This window comes from Herpailurus yagouaroundi, unplaced genomic scaffold (genome assembly GCF_014898765.1).
Source record: "Herpailurus yagouaroundi ecotype Mexico unplaced genomic scaffold, PumYag 191, whole genome shotgun sequence".
Classification (NCBI taxonomy): domain Eukaryota; kingdom Metazoa; phylum Chordata; class Mammalia; order Carnivora; family Felidae; genus Herpailurus; species Herpailurus yagouaroundi.
This window is the reverse complement of record NW_024412422.1, coordinates 592,848-613,982: the sequence shown is the minus strand read 5'-3', so window position 1 is coordinate 613,982 and position 21,135 is coordinate 592,848. Positions and strand designations below refer to the sequence as shown.

Genomic DNA, 21,135 nt, shown 5'->3' with positions numbered 1-21,135 from the left:
GGGTCAGCCTCAGGGTGGGGGTGAATCCATGTGGGTCAGACCTGAGCTAAGGGTCGGACCTGCCTGGTGCAGGTGATGGGATTTGGGGCAATGGGAGGACAGTGGTGCCAGGAGAAAGCCCCCAGGTAGGATCCAAGATGGTGGCTGCATTTCTTCCACAGTTTGTGCAAAATCTAAGGATGGAAGAGCCCGGGGCAGTAGGGGCCTTGTCCCCTCTTCACAAAGCATCTGGCAGTCCTTCAGGATGTGGGGACGCCTCACTGAGGAAAGCAGGGTAGGCATGGCCCCTGTGGCCCATGCAGGCTGCCTGTATCCAAGGAGAAGAGGAGTTCCTACAGGACTGTGCTCTCTGAGACAGCTGTCTCCCCTCCTGAGTGGCATGTGATTACATCTGGGGCCAATGTGATATTTAATGACACCCTAAATCTTTACTATCAACCATAAAACTCAATAATCCCAATAGTCAGGAGAGTCCCCCAACTCTGTTCATTAGGATAAACACAGACCAGAGGAAGAACCTGCTGGTTTCTCCCACCCTGGAGAGTCAGGCCAGGACCAGGGAGGACACCAATCCTAAGGCCTGACAGCACCTACTGAGAGGGCAGGTGGAAGTGAGATCCAGGCCATGGTGGGAGGGTTTGTGTCCCATCCCCATCCTTCTGTGTCACTGTGAATCATTCCCTAACACTCCTGCTGCCATGATAGATGATACAGCAATGGCAACCTTGTCCTGGCCCTCGTGGTCCTGGTCATGCCGGGGGGCCATGTCCCTAAGTTGCATCCTCAGAATCAGACCTGGATGGTTGCTCCTATCTGTATATATAACCAGATTGGGGACCTGGCTTGCCTTCTGCGGGTATCAAGATGCATGTTCACGCCTGAGCTTATCTTTGGAGCAGGGGATTCTCGGCCTCCCCAGGGCCACTGACATGGAGGGAGGTAGCATAAGGCCAAGGGAGGCATGGAGTCTGTAAACCAGGAGAGGAGAGGGGCCTGCAAGAAGAAAGGGAAGCTGAGTTCAGCCCTGAGGTGAGGGAGCAATATGGACAGAGGTGAGGGCATGCACCTGACCCCATGAACCCTGGGTGGGAGAGAGCAGGGTGCCTGTGCCACACACTGTGCCTCCCTGTGGGCCTCTCACCTGTGCTGGGAGCAGCCAGGGAGCAGAGGTAAGGCCACACAGAGTGTGGTCCTGGGAGGATCAGCACCACAGGCACCTGGGAGCTGTTCCATATGCAGATGCCCGGGGCCCCACCCAGCCCTGCCGTGCCTGCAGCTGCATCTTGTGAAGACCCCCCCCCCCCCTCCTCAGGGGACTGTGTGCTCACTGAGTGTCACAGGCCAGGAGTCTGGGCCACCCTGGAACATCTCACTTCTTCTCCTTGTCTCCCCAGGTCCTACTAGGTCACCTGGTTCTTGGGCTTAGTTGTCCTGCCCTCATCAACTGAGCTTGATACAGATTGTAGACCCTGTAGTGATGTGGAAAAAATGGTTTAGGAACAGACTTTTTCATCAGCCACATGGGTTGTGTGTTGTGAATGGGATGATACCCAGCGGGATCTTGTCTGCTCTGCACTGGTGGTTGAGAGGGCGCCATGGCCCCTCCTGTGTCTTTCTGGCAGTGAATCACCAGGAAAAGCAGGGGGCACTGACTCAATGATTCTGATATCTATCAAGGGGCAGTTGGGTCTCTACCACACACTGGGACAAGCAGAAGTATATATGGATTCAGAAAATCCCCTAAACTTGGACTGTAATTATAGTCATAAATTCACCATAATCCAGTTCAGTAGATGTGATAATGGACCAAATTTCCAGACAAAGGTGGTGTTCCCAACTGGCAGGGATGACGACTAGCTCAGGTATTTGCTGAGGGAAGGGGATATGGGGTCGTTAGTGAAGAAGATAATTATAGACACCACTCTGACCACAGGTAGTGGCAGAAATGAGAACAATTCAAGGAACAAGTGTTTCTTCCTGATGTTGATATGAATCTGTTTGGATATATAGCAATCATATGCCTTTCTTTTGTTCTCCTGTCTCATCCCATTGTCATCTACCATCAGATGTGTTCATAATAGTTAACTTTCTATCTCAAGATGAAGTTATAGGGTATCATTTCATCTGGGACAAAAATAAATATCAGTGGTAGACAATAAGGTATTTTGTATCCTCTGTGGGGAAGGGCTGAGCATGTTTGTAATTATTCACTGGGTGGTTTCACATAGTAGGTGGAAGCATGGCTGCCAATATTCTCTTTATTTGCAGACTGTGGTTTCTGGGGATGTGGGTAGATTTCATGTGGATGAGGGGGGACTCTGGTGGTTTATTAAGTGACAGCACTGACAGCTCAACTGTATTTCACAAAATTGTTTTCTGTCTATATTTCTGGGTAGGATGGGTATAAAGAGAGGTTCTTGGGGTGCCTGGGTGGCTCAGTCGGTTGGGCGTCTGACTTCAGCTCATGATCTCATGGCTTCTGAGTTCAAGCCCCGCATTGGTCTCTGTGCTGACATCTCAGAGCCTGGAGCCTGCTTCGGATTCTGTGTCTCCTTCCCTCTCTGCCCTTCCCCTGCTCGTGCTCTGTCTGGCTCCTTCAAAATTAAATAAACATTAAAAAAAAAAAGGAGAGGTTCTTATGCCCAACTTGGGGGTAGAAGTGAAGCAGCACCCATTTTGTGTCTCACCCTTGTGATTGTGTACCTTCTGGTCACTTTGTAAGAGGGAGCAACTTCTCCACGTCCCTCATTCACCATCAGATTGGATGTGACTTGCGAACTGTCCATCAGAACCTAGGGCACATAGTGTGTCTGCATCTTTTCTCATTGTATCAAAATATAAGAAACAATTTGATCTCTGGGGATTTGACATGCACATTGGAGAATTGGGGGAGAAACCCTAGATGTGGGTATATAGTGACCTCTTAATGTCCCTGAGGACCCTGTCAGGGATGCCCACCAGCCCGGATTGGGTTTCTGCAATCAGACTCTGAGACGGAGAAGTGCATGTGCGGAAACCTGGAAGGAGGAGGGAGGTCAGACTGGGCAGAAAGAAGAGTGACCCACACAGAATGAGATGTCAGATGAGGCCTCAATCCTTCAGGGAGCTCTAAAGCTGGGACCTTTCAGACATTTGAACCTGAGGTAGGGCCTTGGGACCTTGGATTCAGGGCATCTCTCAATGGAACCTCTCTGAGAAGGGCAAAAATCTGGGGAGGCAGTTGTCTGAACCAAGAGCACTTCCCAGCCAGGAGGACCCCTTGTGAGCTGTCAGGGGCTCTAGGCAGAGGTGGGTGCATGTGTGAGCCCAGGAGGGGGGTGACACCACAGTGGGTAATGCACTTGTCTGCTCCACTCAGAGTCCCCAGCTGTCATTGTGGCAGGGCTTTAGGAGTTCAGCTGAGCTGGAAATGTCTGGGTTCTAATACTTGTCCGTTATGTGAGGGAGTAGCCCATGACCACCATATGGAAATGCAGGGATAATGAGCAGTGGATGGATGTTTCTGTTTGTCCTTCCAGCCAGTCCCTTTGCTCTCACACACAGTCTGGCCCAGACAATCTCAGGATCTACAAATCAACCACCTGAAGGGTGGGTGCATAGGGAGGTCTGGGGACCTTGGGTCTGGACACCTCTGTCAGATCTTCTGCATTGCTTTGTGCACAGGCCTTCTGGAGCTAGAGGAAAGTGTAACACCAATGGGGAAGGGGTTTTCGTCTCACTTCCCCCTCTGCCTGTGTCACCGTGAGCATCACTACTGCTGTCCCACACCTGGCAGTAATAGTCAGCCTCATCTTCGGCCTGGGCCTCGCTGATGGTCAAGGTGGCCATGTTCCCCGAGTTGGTGCCAGAGAATCGGTCAGGGATCCCTGAGGGCCGTTTGCTGTCCTCATAGATAATCAGCATGGGGGCCTGGCCTGACTTCTGCTGGTACCAGTAAGCATCTTTATTTCCAATGTTGTTTCCTCCACATGTGATCCTGGCCGTCTGTCCCAGGTTCACTGACACTGATGGGGGCTGAGTCAGCTCATAGGAAGCCACGGAACCGTCAAGAGAGAAAAGGGAGGTTTCAGCTCTGGATCTCATCTCAGGAGACCCTCCCCTACCTGGCCTGAGCTCCAGGGATCTGGGCCCCCTGTTTCCACCCTCCAATCATTTCAGCCCCTGAGGCCAATAGGCCTGGCTGGTGTATGGAGCTTTTGAACAAAGGGGTCCATTTTCATTTTTCTCCGGGAAGGCGTAGTGCCTCAGGGTCACACAGAGCCAGTGAGGATTTGGGGAGATTACACCCCTCCAGTCTCTCATCCTGCAGCAGGGTCATAACCATCCTTCCCCCTACAACCAGCCCCCTGCTGAGCTCAGAGTCAGGGCCTGGATTGCCCCAGATCCCTGGGTCTGCAGTGGGTCTGAGCCTGGGTGCAGCACCTGTGCAGTGAGCGAGGAGGAGAGGGGTCCAGGCCATGGTGGAGGCACTCTGATTCTGCTACCAAGGCCCAAGACTGGGCAAAGTCTCTCTTATCCCCTTGCTGGAGAGACCTGCTGGTTATGCAAATCAGCCAGGGCTCAGGGGCTGCTGCTGAGGAGCTTTGTGGTTTCAGAGAAGGGCTCAGCCCCAAGGGGCCAGAGAAGGGAGGGACAGCCCTGCAGACCCACCCTCAGCCCAGGGAATTCTGACTTACACTCTGGTCGCATAGGCTGGGTCCACACTCCATATCTCTCCGTGTCCTGACCTTGCTCCTGGGGTGGCTTGTCCTGGCTGAGCTCAGAGATGGCGTTTGTCTGCATTTTCTGAGTCCATGAGCACGTTTCCTCTGCAGGCAGTTTAAGGTGGCTTAGGTCAGTGTGGTTCCTAAGTTATATCTCTGTTGAGGAACACCAGAACCCAAACCGAATTCCTCCCTTGCCAAGTACACATGGGTTCCCGAGGACAGGTTATCGATCCTATGCCTCAGTACTCTGAGGGTGTGCTCAGTGCCAGGGACAGACCCAGCTTTAGCAAGGTTTGACAGTGGCTGAGTTTAAGCAGGAATGGGTCGGGCTGGAGAGGCATGAAGTACTGGACCTGTGCTAGAGACAGAGACAAATCTACAAGGCAGAGAACTGAGAGACAGCGAGTCAGAATTTTACATCAGAGTCAGAGGTGGTGCTGTAGAAACGACATCTTTCCCACAGGTCTCAGGTCCTGGTTAGCAGCCCTCCCTCCTTGTTAGAACCCCTGATACCTGGAGCCTCCCTGTGTGCAGGTGGCTTTGCTGGGTGATCTCTGCTGCCCTCTGGTGGTGGCTCCACACTGGCTGCTGGAGGCGCGGGGAAGTCCTTTGCCCTGCTGGAGATTCAGAACCCACAGCTCGGAGTAGGATTCCCTGATTGATGCACTGCTGTCCCCAGGGGAGGAACTGCTCTTCTCTACATGGTCCCTGCCACTCTCAAGGCCAGACTTCAGGAGATGAGAGTATCCATGAAAATAGGAACAGGCCAATGGGAGGAGCAGGTAAGGCCCATCTGAGGTTTTACTGCTCACATCTCTGGGGAGGTGGGTGGTCATGGGTGTGGCTCTGGGCCTTGCAGGAGGTGACACAGGACTCGGGGACTGCCTCTTGCTAGTGCTGTCAGCTGGTGCACCAAACAGGGCCATGGTGGCTGGTGTTCCAAGGACAGAGACAGGAGAACACACACTCAACAAACATTTATTCAGACCCACTTCGGTCTGGCTGACTGTCCATCCTGGGAAATCTCTACGAAGAAGGCACAGTTTCTTTCCCAGAATTTCCGTGCTGTGGGAGGGGCGGCGTAGTGGACACACTTGTTTTGGTGACACAGCAGACGTCTCTACCGCCTTCTACCTACGTCTTGTGTTCTACATTCATTTGAAAGCCAAGCCATTGCTATTCCCATGTCCCTCTGGGCCAGGATGGACCCTGTTGCTCAGCACTAGCCAATGGATATGTCATTCAGCTGGGGATCTGTTTGGGGACTTTCACTGTCATGAAGTAAGGAAAGAGACCAGATTTGTGGAGTGCCTTTCCTCTTGAGCACGGGTGTGACAGCTGGAGCTGCAGCAGGCACCTGTCTATTGTCAGCAAGAAAGAAAAGCAAAGCTCCGTAGCTGGGCTGTTGGGACAAAAAATGAACATAGCTGGGAATTCTTGGAATTGGTGAGTGTCTGGAGAAGAGCCATCTGACTCCAGACTTTGTTGGGAGGGGATTTGTCTGTTCCTGCCTCTGATTATCATGTGTATGTTTTACATGAAAATGTTATTGACCAGTAGGGAAATGATTACCACCAATCAGTGAATTAATAAAATAATGGCAGGGAGAAAACCATTCAGTAGTAGGCCATTAAGATGGAGATCAGAAGAAATGACAGGCAGGTGCTATGTGGTGAGATGTTGGAAGAGGCCTCTCTGCAGAGTGACCTTGGAGCTGCTGTCAGGATGGGAAGAAGGAACATGTGGTGGGCGTGTGTTTGGGGACGGCAGGGTCAGTCCCTGCGGGGAACATTCCTGTTTGTCTGAGGGCGAAGGAGGTGTGAGAATCTAAGGTGTCTGTGATTTAAAACTCATTCAGTTTCAGGGGCGCCTGGGTGGCTCAGTTGGTTGAGCGTCTGACCTCGGCTCAGGTCATGATCTCACGGTCCGTGAGTTCGAGCCCCGCGTCGGGCACTGTGCTGACAGCTCAGAGCCTGGAGCCTGCTTCAGATTCTGTGTCTCCCTCTCTCTCTGCCCCTCCCTCGTTCATGCTCTGTCTCTCTCTCTCAAAAATAAATAAACATTTAAAAAAATTAAAAAAAATAAAACTCATTCAGTTTCAAGGTAATATTTTCTTATAAGTTAAAATTTTCAGGGCTTAAGTGATGTGTTGCCAGAATTTATTTTGCTGTTTGTTTCTCTTTTTGGTGACTCACAGGAGTGATTCCTATGTGAATTCCTGAGCAAACTGAAGGGGAAGCAACAGCCTTTTTGTAGCTGCCAGTCACTGAGGCTGGGTCATCTCCTTAGCATATGACAGTGACCACATTGCAGTGGCTGCACCTTTCGTCTCCCTTCAGTTTCTGACTCCTGTGCCAGGTGCGTGTATTTAGCATGACATCAAATTCCTGTGATGCTGCAATGCATCCCTTAATATTATAGATTTATGCACGTGCACATATAGGAATATCATGAATGTGTGAGTAAATATATACTAATGTGTCTCTGCTGTCTCTTTGTATGTAGGTGTGTGTGTTTATATACTTATATGTTTTTTCCTAGAGGCTCCGAACCCTGAATTGGATACTAGATTGTACTTGATGGGATCCTTGGTTGGTCAGGAGACACAGTGGTCCATTTTATCACCAGTGATGAGGTGGGGGTGGTTGCCACAATGAGCAGCAGAATCAAATTAGTAATCAGAATTATTTGACCGAGTTCATTGATGTCAGCCAGTTGATCATGGTGTTCCTAGAACTGAAATAGATGAGCAGCCTACCAATTTTCATTTCATCTGTATAAACAGAAAGCTTCATTTGGAAAGCACTTTAGGTTGTTACTGAGCCTTATACAGACTGTATGCTCTTTATTACCCCATGACCTGAGTTGCCTGAATGGATTGGGTGTTATCTGACCAGTCATGCCATGACTTGGGCATTCTCAAGAGCTCTCCATCTCTTCCATTAACTGGAAGAGGCTAATAGGAGGTCAGGCTTCACTAGGTCCTCAAGTCACAGGTGAGTTGCATGAGAAAATGGCCCCAGCGCCCATGACCCCAACCTTGCTGCATTGTCTTTTCTCAATTGCCTACAACTATGGTCTTGTGGGGCCATATTATGAGTGGTGACATAGAGAAGAACACTTAGGGCTGGTTCACAGAGGTTTCTTTATGATGTGTGGCCACCCCGATAGTTAACAATATTAGTACTACAGCCCCAGATAGGGACTTGCTTTCTTTGCCTGCCATTCTCTGCCCAGATGATTCTCCATGGACTCACGGAATGCTTAAGCAACTGTTGTCATATTCCACCTGCAGCTTTTTCCCAAGGCACTCATTTCACATCAGATGAAGCGGTGCAACACGCTCGTGCCCATGAATTCACTGATCAGGCCATGTTCTTCAACATTCTGAAGCATCCGGCTCGAATGAACAGACTAGCAGCCTCTTGAAGACTCAGTTGCTCTGGCAGCCACATGGCAACCCCTTTCAGGACACGTTCTTTGCTCTAAACACATGTGCACTACGTGGCACTGTTTCTCCCATAGCTGGCATTCCTGCGTCCAGGAATCAGGGACTGTAATTGGGAGCATTTCCCCACTGATAAACCTGGAGACCTGCTGCCAAGCTACTGCTCCCTGTCCCCGTGATCCTACACTCACTGCCCTAGAGGTCTTGGTGCTAAAGAAGAAATGCTTCCATCCAGAGACACAGCACTGATTCTTCAACTGAAAGCTGAGACTTCCCTTTGTCACCTCGAGCTTGTCATGTGTCTATGGATGTCTCTCTGTGTGTCCTTCCAACCTGGTCTTCCATCCCCAACAAATACCCTAGCCAGGAAAACCTGATAGCCTCATCCTGCCTCCTGCACATGCACTCCTCACCTACAGGGTGCAGAGCCTGCCTGGGCAGTTGGGTTGGGAGAGAGGTCTGGGCATCTCAGATCTGGAGACCTGGGCCAGACCTACTGAATTCTTTGTCCACATTCCTCCTGAGGCTGAAGGAGAGTGTGACATAGATGGGGAAGTGGTTTGTGTCTCACTTCCCCCTCTGCCTGTGTCACTGTGAGCATCACCACTGCTGTCTCTTGACTGACAGTAATAGCTTCATCTTCAGGCTGGACCCTGCACAGATCAGGTGAAGAAAGAAATATTGCCATATAAGAGAATGAGAGGGGGCTTCAAAGTTTACTGACTCCTCAAGCCAACTCTGTCATAATTATGTTGTCTTCAGTTGTTGGGGAAAATATGTAATAAACATCTTAATGTATAAGTGAAGTTGAAAAAATATTATCATAAAAATTGCTGTGTTGTGGGCACTGTGAAAGGGAAGAACAGAATATTCCAGTCCCCTCTCCCTTTCTTGAGGGACATAAGTGGAGGCACAGGTGAGGGTGCAGGTGGGAGGAACTTCCAGGAAGGAGGAGGGGCTGTGTCTGACAGCTCAGGGAAGGGAAGGGGAAATGTGTGATCACAGGGAGGTCCAGTGTTTGTGGACAGTCAAAGTGCCTAATTTAGGTCCGTTAAAGTGTGCTGGGGTATGTGTTGGTGGTGGGAAAAGTGCCTCTACCTGTATTAGAGGAATAGGTGATGTCTCCATGAGCAGGACCCAACACACATACACCCTGAAGAATGTGTACTTGAGAGTGAAGGATGACACTGTAGGCCAATGACAAATAACCTGAAGGCCTCAGGTCTGGGTTGCTAACCCCCCTTGTCTGTTAAAAGCCCTAATGGCCAGACTCTCCCATCTGCAGGTGGCTTTGGCAGGTGATCTCTGCTGCCCCCTGGTGGCCACTCCACACTGGCTGCTGGAGGTGCTAGGGCCTCCCCTGTGAAGTGGAGATTCCTAACCTACAGCTCAGATGCTGAGTCCTGCTCCATGGACTGCTGCCCCAGGGAGGAATGACTTTTCTATGCATGGCTCCTGCCTGCTTCATGTCCTGGCATGAGGTGCCCAGATTATTCATGAAAACACGAACAGGCTCATTTTGTGGAAGAGGGCACAGGTTTCACTGAGGCATCCCTGTACCTGTCTCTAAGGTGGTGGGAGGTCATGCATGTGGTGTCACAGCTTAGCACTGTGAGACACAGGCTTCAGGGAATCATTATTATTGGTGCCAAGTATGGATTCAAGCCTGATGTGTGTGGGGCGAAAGGTGACTGGGGACTAATGCTTCAAAGACAGAGACAGGACAGCGTCCACAGAGCAGACATTTATTCAGACCCATATTATTCTGGCACACATTACATCCTGGGAATTTTGCATGAACAAAACACACAGTTCCTTCTGAAGGAGTTATTCTGGAGCTGCTCTAGAGATGTACAGAAAGAAGAAACAAGCAGTGAGATGTGTACGGGAAGAGCACAGTAGTGTCCTTGGGGAAAGGTATAAAGGATCTGAAAGAACAGGAAAAACCTGAGGGACCTGGGATTCCAACCCAGTTCAGGGCCTGTGTGGACTTTTCTCCTAAGGTGAGCATTCTGGGCACAGAAAGTGTGGTCAGGTGTGGTAAGAGGCAGTTTCTAGGTAATAAGTCAGGATCTCTTGGGGCACCTGGGTGGCTCAGTCGGTTAGGCCCGACTTCAGCTCATGTCATGATCTCACAGTCCGTGAGTTCGAGGCCAGCGTCAGGCTCTGTGCTGACAGCTCAGAGCCTGGAGCCTGCTTCGGATTCTGTGTCTCCCTCTTTCTCTCTGCCCCTCCCCTGCTCATGCTCTGTCTCTGTTTTAAAAAATAAATTTAAAAAACATAAAAAAAAAAAGTCAGGATCTCTTGGCAGCTGCTGGGCACTGGAGGGGCCTCCAGGAGGAAACTGCTGGGGCGGGCACAAGTTTGACATGGGTGGGTTCAGACCAGCCCTGGGTTCTCCTTAAGTCACCCAGGGGCTGAGGCCATTCAGAGGAGTGGTTACTAGTCCTTTCCTCCCCCCAACCTCTTATCAACTGTAGCCACAGGGATTAAGGTGCTTCATGTGTATGTGTTCCTGGCCCCCTGTCTGAGGTCCCATGTGGATGACCTGTCACTGCTTTCCCCAACACCCACAGACTGGATGGCACGAGCAGGGACATGAGCGAGGGGTGCACCTGACAGGGAGGGGAGGCCAGGAGAGGACCACCGATCCCCAGTCCCTGAAGAGGCAGAGAGAAGAGTGGAGGCTGGCAGGTGCAAGGCAGCAATAGTCACCTGCACCAGGTGAGGAAGGCCACCCAGGCTGAGAGGGGATGAGGGTCGACCTCAGCCAGAATGTTCTGGGTCCTGAAGAAGACAGCTTGGTCCTCTCAGTCTGTCAAGCATCTGTGGGGGACGCTGTTGCACTTGGCCATGGGACTGGGGAACCTAAGAACCTCCCTAAGGTGCTAGCGATTTCTTTGTCCTGTTGATGAGAAATCCTATGGTGAGAATCTCCAGATTATAATCGTCTAGAGTGACCTTTTAAGGATCCTTTAACCTGAAAAATTCCTGGAAATATTATTTTAGTCTTAGGAATTCCCACAAAAAATGGTCTTTCTAGTTTTCCAGGTCCATAAGCAAGTCGCAGATGGAATAATGCAAGTATACTTACCATGCTTTTCTAGGACACAATGATTCTCTGTCCTGTGTCTCCCCATCCCCACGGAGGTGTCACTGTGATTTAGAAAGGAGTGGGAATAGGGGAAGCTTCTGTTTTTCCTTCTTTAAAATTTTTTTAAGTTTGTTTTGAGAGAGGGAGAGAGAGAGAACGAGCAGGGGAGGGGCAGAGAGAAAGGGAGAGAGAAATCCATGCAGTCTCCCCACCATCAGCGTGGAGCCCCATGCATGGTTTGAACTCACAAACTGCAAGATCATGACATTAGCCAAAATCAAGAGTCAGACGCTTAACGGGCTGAGTCACCCAGGTGCCCCTGCTCTTCCTTCTTAAAAAAATTCATCATCTGTCATTTTGACTTCATGCAATTGCTGTAAAAGTCAATTTCAAAACCACAAGCCAAAGAATCTTGAAGAGAAATTCAGTGCATGATACAACTTTATTGACATCTTGGAAAAGATCTTTATCCTGGAATGACAGGTGATGTCCAATTGCAGATGTGGACCCTGCAGGGTCAGCACAGGGGTGGTGTGAGGCCATGTGGGTCCCACCTGAGCTAAGGGTTAGACCTGCCTGGTGCAGGTGATGGTATTTGGGGCAGTGGGAGGACAGTGGGGCCAGGAGAGAGTCCCCACATGGGACCTAAGTGGGTATCTGCATTTCTTCCACAGTTTCTGTAAAACCTAAGGAGGGAAGAGCCTGGGGCAGTAGAGGCCTGGTTCCCTCTTCACAAAGCCTCAGACAGTCCTTCAGGATGTGGGGACACCTCATCCAGGAAATCAGGGGAGGCACAGCCCCTGGGGCCCATCCAGGCTGGCTGTACCCAAGGGAAGAGGAATTTCCGCAGGACTGTGCTGTCTGAGACAACTGTGTCCTCTCTTTTGTGACATGTGATTACATCTGGGGCCCATGTAATGTATGATGACACCCTAAAGCCTCATTATATAGTATAATATGTCAGTACAGTCCCCACAAGTCAGTATAGCTCTCTACTGTTCGGTATGATATACAGATACTGAGGACAGAGAACCTGCTGGAGTCTCCCACTGTGCAGGGGCTGGGCCAGGACCAGGGAAGGCTCCTGACCCTAAGGCCTGACCTACACCTGCCCAGAGAGCCAATGCGAGTAAATGCCAGGCCAGGGATGGCAGGTTTGTGTCTCACTTCCTCATTTATCTGTGTCACAATGAATTACTACCAGTTGTCCCCTGTCATGGGAAATGGCACAGAAATGGTCAGCCTTGTCTTGGCACAGGGTTTGTCTGATTCTCAGGGTGGCCATGTCCCCAAGTAGGATCCTCAGAATTAGTCAGGGATTCCTAAGGGTCATTCACTGTCTTTATATATATCTGGCTTGGGGTCCTGACTTGGCTTCTGCTGGTTCCAAGATGCAGATTCATGCATGAGCTTATCTAGAGAGCAGGGGGTCCTGGATCTGGCCAGGGCTACTGACATGGGCAGGGTCTGGCTCGGGTTGTAAGAGGCACAGAGCCTGTATGAGAGGAGAGGAGAGGGGGCTGAAGGAAGTAAGGTCCATTCCCTCTAAGGTTTTCTGAGCTGACTCAGAGTTTGGGACAGACCCAGCTCCGGTCCTATGGAGGCCAAGTGTGTGGGCTGAGGCTGGGACAATACCTGTTCAGAGAGTGAAGAGAAGGAGAAGGGGTCTAGGCCATGAAGAAGATGTCCCAGAGCTGTGCCTCCTGAGACTCCACAGATGGGGCAGGGTCCCCCGGCCCTGTTACTCTACAAAGGCATTACCTGCCTAGGTCTAAAATCAGACGAGCCTGCTCTGGCCACCCGAGGAGGCAGCTGAGGTTGTCAGAAGACAGAGAATCCAGAGGAACAGAGAGGAGTGTTCTTACCCCAAGCCCACACCCTCAGCCCCACAACCTGCTCTCCTAGGCCAAAGGAAATCCTATACAACTTCGGGAGCTCCATGGAGGGCTCTGCCATGGCTGTGACCTGCAGTGGTCACCACTAGCTCAGCTTCTGCTGGCCTCTGAGCCCTCTCTTCTCTGCCCAGCATCAGTTCAGAAGGGGCATCTCCTCCCATGGGGCAGGGAGGCCTGCAGTTTATAGGACCATGGAGTGAGCCAGGCGAGGCTGAGATTCCGTATTCTGCAGACTCTTGGTGCCAGACCCCCTTCTGTCCATTCCTCGGTGTCTGTGGAAGCTGGGTCCTGGGGTTGGGACCACATGGAGCTGAGTGCAGGGCACACCTGGGGAGGAGCCTGGGAGCAGGGACAAGTCCTGACTGCTACACTGACTGAGCTCCAGACTGAGTACTGTTCATCCTCCCAACCTGAAGATCACTCATGGTGAATATTTTACAAGGAGCTGACAGGTGCCTATACTCAGCCCCCTGGCCCACACATTATGATGTTTTTCGTTCCCAGGAGCCTGAGAGGCGGGATAGTTCAGGTCCCCATTGCGTGGATGACATCATGATCCTCCATATGGGCACCTCTGTGCCGTCCCAGAGAGCAGCATGTCAGAACTCCGGTAATTTCTCCTTTGTGTCTTGTACACGGAATGTGTATAGACTAAGACCTATTTTCTCCTCTTGCGTGTGGTTTTCTGGACCCCAGACTCTGTCGCTGACAGCCTCTAACTAGTGCTTGGCATAGAACTGGGCACATAGCGGGGGCTCAACACTGCTGGAGGAATGAGCCAACATCAACCATAACCTCTGAGTCTAAACATGAGCGTCATGGTTATAGTCATGTGCCTTACTTCCCCCTCACAGACACATGAGGTAATAAGTCATGTGACTAATTAACTAACAAGCTAACTAATCATGTAATAGAAGCAACGATTGTTAGTGAATAGGAGAATAGGCTGAATCAGACATGGTGTGCTCACTGAGGAGAGAGGGGAGGAGAAAGCATGTGGGGTCCAGGTGATGGGTCAGGACACAGTCTCTAAGCACACACAGAGGTGGGCTCCTTCCCTGCTGGAGGGGCTGGAGGAAGGCTGGGTGGGGCTGACCCTGCTCCTGCCTGAATGGAGCTGCAGACTTTCCCTGGGCACGTGGAAGTGACTAGCAGGAGGAGGCCCCGGGTCTGAGTGCCTGTCTGGTCCCAAAGAACGTTCTGCGTTGTCCAGTGGGAGTTATCTGCGTGCACAGTGTATATTCAGTCAGCGTGTCAGGGCCTGATTTCCGGCACCATCTTCCCTCACAGGACTGAACTAAGTATGAGGAGGAGTATTAATTAGATCCTAGTCTTGGTGTAAAGAGTGTTGCAATGGGGAGTATGCAGGGTCCTGAGGGAATATTCAGCACAGGACTGTCACTCAGTCCTTGGGCCTGGCTGGACACCCTGAGGAAATACTTTGAATTGAGAGGGAAGCATGATTTGCTGGTAACAGCTAAGCATGGATACCCAAGCATCTTGTGCAGCGAGCTTTGGGGGGCAGGAAACCAGGTGGAGTATGTATGGGGTGGCAGAAAGGGGTTTATTAGAAGGCATGAAGATCTTTGATGGCTTGAGGCCCGGGCTCCTTCAGGGCTCCAGAGCTGGGGGTTATGACAGCGTTAGACTTGCTCTGAAGCCTAGACATGTTCAGAGAGGTCAGGCTGCCAGAGTTGGAGCCTGGGGTCTCCCGAGGTGTGATTCCTGACTCCACCCTTGGCCATGTGGGGCTGTGCCAGGAACTGTTAGTAGCAGGAGACACAATTACATCCCCAGTGTCCCTGCTACCTGCTACCTCAGGGAGGTGGTGACTGTCTGGGTGACCCCAGATACTTGGGGAGGCTGAGTTAGGACAGATTGGTTCCAGCCCTGACGGGAGGGAGCAAATGGACAAGCAGGGATGCAGGGTCCCATCCCCACAGGCCCTGGATGGGAGAGAGCAGGACATCTGTGCCTCACACTGTGCCTCCCTGTGGGCCTCTCACCCGTGCTGGGAGCAGCGGGGGAGCAGGAGTGAGGCCACGCAGAGTGTGGTCCTGGGAGGATCAGCACCACAGACCCCCTGGGAGCTGTTCCGCATGCAGATGCCTGAGCCCCACCCCAACCTGCTGCAGCTGCAGCTGCATCTGGTGAAGCGCCCCTAGGCCGCCCCCTTGGGGGACAGGGTGCTCACCCAGTTTCACAGGCTCGGCTGTAAACCACCATGGAAAATTTCACTTCCTCTGCTGGTCTCCCCATGTCCTTTCTGGCCACCTGGGTCTTGGGGCTTAACTGTCCTGCCTCGGTCAACGAGCTTGACTCAGATTCTAGACCCTGTAGTGATGTGGGAAACATAGGTAAGACTAGCCTTTTTCACCAGCCCCATGGGATGATCGAGTTCCCAGTAGCATATTGACTGCACTGCTCTGGTGGTGGAGAATGCACCATGACCCCTCCTGCCTCATCCTGGGAGTGAGTCGTCAGGTAAAGAGGGGGCACTGGATGGGATGATCCATGACGATTATCAAGGGGGGGAGAGTTTCTACTACACAACTAGGGTGAGAATGTATGGATTCAGGAGATCCCCTAATTTTCCCTGGGTCTGTGATCACAGTCACTCAGGCTCTCTGTCTGCAGTTAACACCCAGGCCCAGACAAGCAGGGAAGCCTAGTTCTGTCAGCCCTAAATCCACTCCTGATTCTCCCTGTGCAGAGATGCCTGGAGAGCTAGGTAGGACCAGTACTTGAGGACCTTAGATCTGGGGATCTGGACCGGGCCTGCTCACGGTCCACAGACATCCTGGGCCTGGAGGAGATGTAACACAGACTGGAAAGGAGTTTGTGTCTCACTTCCCCATCTGCCCGTGTCACTGTGAGCATCACTACTGCTGTCCCACACCTGACAGTAATAGTCAGCCTCGTCCTCGGCCCGGGCCCCGCTGATGGTCAGGGTGGCCGTGTTCCCCGAGTTGGTGCCTGAGAATCGGTCGGGGATTCCTGAGGGCCGGTTGCTATCATTATAGATAATCAGCACAGGGGTTTGGCCTGACTTCTGCTGGTACCAGTGAACACTTTTGCTTTCAATGTTGTTTCCTCCACAGGTGATCCTGGCCGTCTGTCCCAGGCTCACCGACACTGAGGGGGGCTGAGTCAGCACATAGGAGGCTACGGAACCTGCAAGAGAGAAAAGGAGAGGTGGGTTTCTAGCTTCGGTTTCATTCTGAGGACACTCCCACCTGCCTGGCTGATCTCCAGGGATTCTCTGCCCCCCCCCCCCCCCTTCCTCAGCCCTTTGGACCCATGGACCTGGCTGGCAGATGGAGTTTTTAAACAAAAGAGGCCACCATCATTATTCTCTGGGTAGAGACAGCCACTCAGGACTCACACAGAGTGAGTGAGCACAGTGGGAAAATTTCACCCCTCCAGACTTTTCATTAACATCCTACCCCCCACAGGCAGCCCTCTTCTGAATCAGGCTCGACTCAGAACTTTGCTGCTAGGGTGGGTATGAACCAGGGCTCAGCACCTGTGCAGTAAGTGAGGAGGCTGAGGATGAGAGGGGTCCAGGCCATGGTGGAGGTGCCCTGATTCTGCTCCCGAGGTCCTGAGGCTGGGTAGGGTTCCTCCCCAGCCTGACTTATCCCCTTGCTGGAGACACCTGCTGTTCATGCAAATCAGCTGTGGCTCAGGGGCTGCTGCTGAGGGGCTGTGTGGTTTCAGAGAGAGGCTCAGTCCCAAGAGACAAGGAGAGGACAGGGGAAACCCCTTGGAGACCCACCCTCAGCCCAGGGTACTGTGCTTCTTCACTCTCTGGTCTCATGGTTGAATCTGACTTTTCAACACCGTGTTTTGTCCTGTCTTTGCTCTTGGGAGACCCTAGGAGGGAGACAGATCTGAGAGACACTGAATCAGAATTTACAGCCGTGTTAAAGGTGATACAGCAGAAAACCTACACCTTTTCCCTCAGGTGTCAGGTCATGGTGACTAACGCCCCCTGCATCTTAGAATCCCTGATGCCGGGCTCCCCTCTTGTCCAAGCGGCTTTGCCTGGTGATCTCTGTTGTCCCTTTTTGGCCGCCCTACACTGGTTGTGGAGGTGGAGGGAAGTCCTTTGTCCAGGTGAGGATTCAGAACCCACTGCTCAGATCCTGATTCCCTGATCCATGGACTGCTGACCCCAGGGGAGGACTTGCTCTTCTCTTTGTGGATACTTCCAGCCTCAAGACCAGGCAGGTGGGGATCAGGTTCTCCATGAAAATAGGAAGAGGATCAATTGAGGAGAAGATGGGGCCCCTTGAGGACTCATAGCATATATCTCTAGGGGGGTGGGTGGTCATATGTGGGGTTATAGGACTTGGCACCTGGGGAACCCAGGACTCAGGGGCTGCCTCTTCCTGGTGCAGGCAGGTGGTGCAGCAAAATAGGGTGGTGGTGGCTCCAGCTCCAAGGACAGAGACACAAGAACTTTATCCAACAACATTCACTCAGACCCACGTTGGTCTAGTGGACATTTCATCCTGGAAGTCAGTGTGAAGAAAGCCTAGTCCCTGCCTCAGAGTTTCCATGTTATAGATGGGGCAGCATAATGGACACACTTGTTTTGGTGATACAGCAGACAGTCTCTACCACCTTCTACCTGTATCATGACTTCTATATTCATTCAATAGCCAGACCATCGCTATTCTGAGGTCCCTCAGAGAACTCACCCTGTGGCCTAGCACTTGCCCATAGAAGTGTCAGTGTCTGGAATACTTTCCCGAGACATGTCCTCTCATGAAGGAAAGAAACAGACTGGGTTTATGGAGTGCCTTTCCTCTTGAACATAGAGGATATGATAGCTGGAGCTGCAGCAGCCATCCTGATGTCTGTCGTCAACAAGAATGAAAAGCAAGGCCTCCATAGTAGTGATGGTGGAAAAGAAAGTGAGAAGATTTGGAACCTCATGGAATTGGTGAATACCTGGAGAGACACCATCTGATCCAGAACTTATTATCAGAGGAGAAAATAGTCTCCTGTTTGTTCCTGTGTCTGATCATCATGTGTATGTTTTTCATTATTACAAATCAATTGCCACAAGTCAATCAATTAGTCAAATAATGATTGGGGGAAAAGTTCAGTAGTAGGTAATGTGCAGACGGAGATCTGACAAAATGACAGGCAGATACTGTGTGGTTGGAAGTGGTTGGAAGAGGCCTCTCGGGGGAGGTGACATTGGAGCTGCTGTCAGGATGGGAAGAAGGAACAGGTACCAGGCGTGTGTTTGGAGACAGCAGAGTTAGGGTCTGCAGGGCAGATTTCTGTTAGTCTGAGGGTGAAGGGGCAGTGAGAACCTAAGGTGACTAGGAATCTGAACTAGTTCAATTTCAAGGTGATATTTTCTCCTAAGTTAAAAATTTCAGGGCTGCAGTGATATGTTTTCAGAATTTATTTTGCCGTTTGTTTCCACTTTTACTGAACCGCAGGTGTGATTCCTGTGTGAATTTCCCAGAAAACTGGAGATGAAGCATCAGCCTTTTTGTAGCTGATGTTGAGGCTTATCTGCTGGGTCACCTTGTTGACATATGACAGTGACCACATTGCAATGGCTGCACCTTTCATCCTCCTTCAGCTTCTGACTCCTGTGCCAGGTATGTGTTTCAGTATGATACCAAATTTCTGTTACACATCCTTTAATATTATATATTTATGCATGTACACATATATGAATATACTTAGGAATATGTGTATGTATATATATTTATATATTTCTGCTGTTTGTATGTTTATATATGTATATATATTTATATCTCTCATCTGTATGTATATATATATGTATAAAGTGTGTTTCATATATATATATCTCCACTTTATGACAAATGACAAGTGAGTATGGTTACCATAATGAACATTAGGGCCAAATTAGTAATTAGAATCATTGACAAAGATCATTGGTGTGAGATGCTCCTGAGCAAAAGAACTTCAGCCCCGGGTCTAGGTCTTTCTTGAAGTGGAGAGGGAGAGGCTGAGGGCGAGTGCTCGGGGTGTCTCTAGACATGTTCATCCCAGAGGAGTCAGCCTCCAGGAACACCGGTGGACAGTGAGGGCATTGGCATTTCCCAAGGGAAGCATTATAGTGTCAGGACATCCATCAGTGTACTGGGTGACATTGTATGTCTGACCCTCTCAGAACATGGTTCCTACGGCCTGAGGAGATAGGATGCATCATCCCAATTTTCTTCTGATGAGTGAACCTTGGACACCTGCTGACTCCCAGGTCTGGTGTCCCTGTGAGGCTCCACCTGGGCAGCTCAAGCCTCCGTCCTGCTCCTCCTGATGCAGCTCTGCTGCCCCCTGCTGGTGGAGGAGACTCAGACCAGGAGCTTCCCTCCTGCGGGTCAGGTCACCCCACAGTACTTGTCAACTTCTCAGGCAGCTGCCACCTCTTGCCAGCCCAGCCCAGCACAATCAGGCTACTTACAAAATGCATGGAGGCAGGGCAGCACAATTCCTGTATGTGTTCCAGCATTGAAATGCCCTGGACTGGCCTATTGTTACAAAAGAGAGCACAGGGTAAACTGGAATGCATTTACAGAGGGTCATGGTCTGGGAAACCTATGTGATATCTTATAGCCACCCCTTTTTCTGTCCATTTAGGTATCCAGACTGATGTTTCCACATTAAAGTTAGTGCAATTGGGACATGGTGTGAATAGGTGTTGCCCCTAGTATTAATGTTCACGTGTGCACCAAAATTTATTATTATTATTATTACAATCTCTACCGTTCCTGTATTTATTACAACCCACACCTCTGGGAGTTTTGGTGGGAGGACATCTACACTAGCATAATTGGTGGCTTGGATGAATTTGGAATTCTACTAATTCAGACCTAGGCATACAATTTCACATCATACACATTACATTTTTGCTATGTGGGGGCGTGGCCTGGGTCCTGCTGGCTCTTCTATACATTATTGTATGCTCCTCTCTCTCCGAGCAGGTGGGAGTGACAGGATTCTCATGGTCACTCTAATGGGGATAGGTGAGTGTTATAGGGGACCATAGGGTCTGCTGATTCAGGAGATTTGGCAGCTAATTCTCAGGGGTCTCACCCCAGCTCATCCCTTGGGCTGAGCTCAGGATCAGAGCCATGTGCAGGGTCCAGTGGGGACTGAGCCTGTGGGCAGGCCTGACACACAACATCTGGGCAGAGAGTGAGGAAGGAGAGCAGGAGGGTCCAAGTCAGGTGGGGACCCCAAAGCTCTGTCTCCTGAGCCCGTAGCTGAGCCTGACCACATCAAGCCTCACTCATAACCCGAGTGGTCCCTGTGAAAATGCTCCTTCTCAGGCTGGTGTAGAGCATCTCTGTGCTTCTGGATGGGCTTCATGAATCTGGTTCATGTGGAGCTGTGCTCACCTCTCGGCTCTCCTAGAGGAGCTCGGGTCACTCTGTGTTTGAAAAGTCTTAAAGCCTGGAGGAAGAGAAGGGGAACTTGAGGGCATTTCTGTAGCTGTTCTCATGAATAATGTACTGTGATCATTTGTTTCCATGTTTTTATGGTAAAATAAACATGATAAAATTCCCCATCCCAACTGTTCTTCAGTGTTCAATTCACGTTCCCAGTTTGTCTTTCTGTTCCCTGTGAATTTTTTATGTTCCACATTGTGCAGCAGAATTCATTGGGAACTTATCCCAGGCTTGTGCTTAGATTTTAGTGTCTTTTATTTACTATATGTTTTTTATATGCAGCCTATACTTGGGTGATACCATTAATCTCAATTTGACAATCTCTGTCTTTTAATTGTGGTGTTTACACCATTTTAAAAATTTTAATTTATTTTCTTAATTTCCATTCAAGTTAGTTATCATATAGTGCAACAATGATTTCAGAAGTAGATTCCTTAATGCCTCTTGCCCATTTAGCCCATCCCCCCTTCCACAATCCCTCCAGGATTTAAGAGTCTCTTATGTTTTGTCCCCCCTCTGTTTTTTTATTAATTTTTGCTTCCCTTCC

General features: G+C 50.5%; 1 protein-coding gene, 2 long non-coding RNA genes and 1 gene segment (V, D, J or C); 2 read left to right on the top strand and 2 right to left on the bottom strand.

Annotated features, from left to right (window-relative positions):
• The window catches only part of LOC121010111 (immunoglobulin lambda variable 3-9-like), a gene marked incomplete at its 3' end in the record, with an annotated part of 226,055 nt that overhangs the window by 78,936 nt on the left and 125,984 nt on the right, over positions 1-21,135 (bottom strand).
• The window catches only part of LOC121010132 (immunoglobulin lambda-1 light chain-like), a 152,113-nt gene that overhangs the window by 74,990 nt on the left and 55,988 nt on the right, over positions 1-21,135 (bottom strand). For 2 of the 31 annotated variants that reach the window (XM_040443496.1, XM_040443525.1), the window contains exons 1-2: positions 16,670-16,792; positions 16,022-16,317 (exon numbers count right to left, since the gene is read on the bottom strand). The exons of 22 other annotated variants lie outside the window; for them this stretch is intronic. In XM_040443496.1, the coding sequence (XP_040299430.1) occupies positions 16,022-16,317; positions 16,670-16,715 (342 nt within the window). In that variant the 5' untranslated portion in view covers positions 16,716-16,792. Of the gene's footprint in view, positions 1-3,745; positions 4,045-4,423; positions 4,478-10,040; positions 10,047-16,018; positions 16,318-16,669; positions 16,793-21,135 lie in introns of those variants that run through there. 7 more of the 31 variants (XM_040443526.1, XM_040443528.1, XM_040443530.1 and 4 more) reach the window with 7 other exon arrangements.
• Positions 5,383-8,300, top strand: LOC121010139 (uncharacterized). Its single transcript, XR_005781015.1, has 3 exons — positions 5,383-5,488; positions 6,904-7,064; positions 8,002-8,300. It is a non-coding gene; the product is annotated as an uncharacterized LOC121010139 (long non-coding RNA).
• Positions 17,969-21,135, top strand: part of LOC121010136 (uncharacterized) — a 67,999-nt gene continuing 64,832 nt past the window's right edge. Inside the window, exons 1-2 of the long non-coding RNA XR_005781013.1 lie at positions 17,969-18,184; positions 18,606-18,770. This is a non-coding gene — a long non-coding RNA (uncharacterized LOC121010136). The remainder of the gene's footprint in view (positions 18,185-18,605; positions 18,771-21,135) is intronic.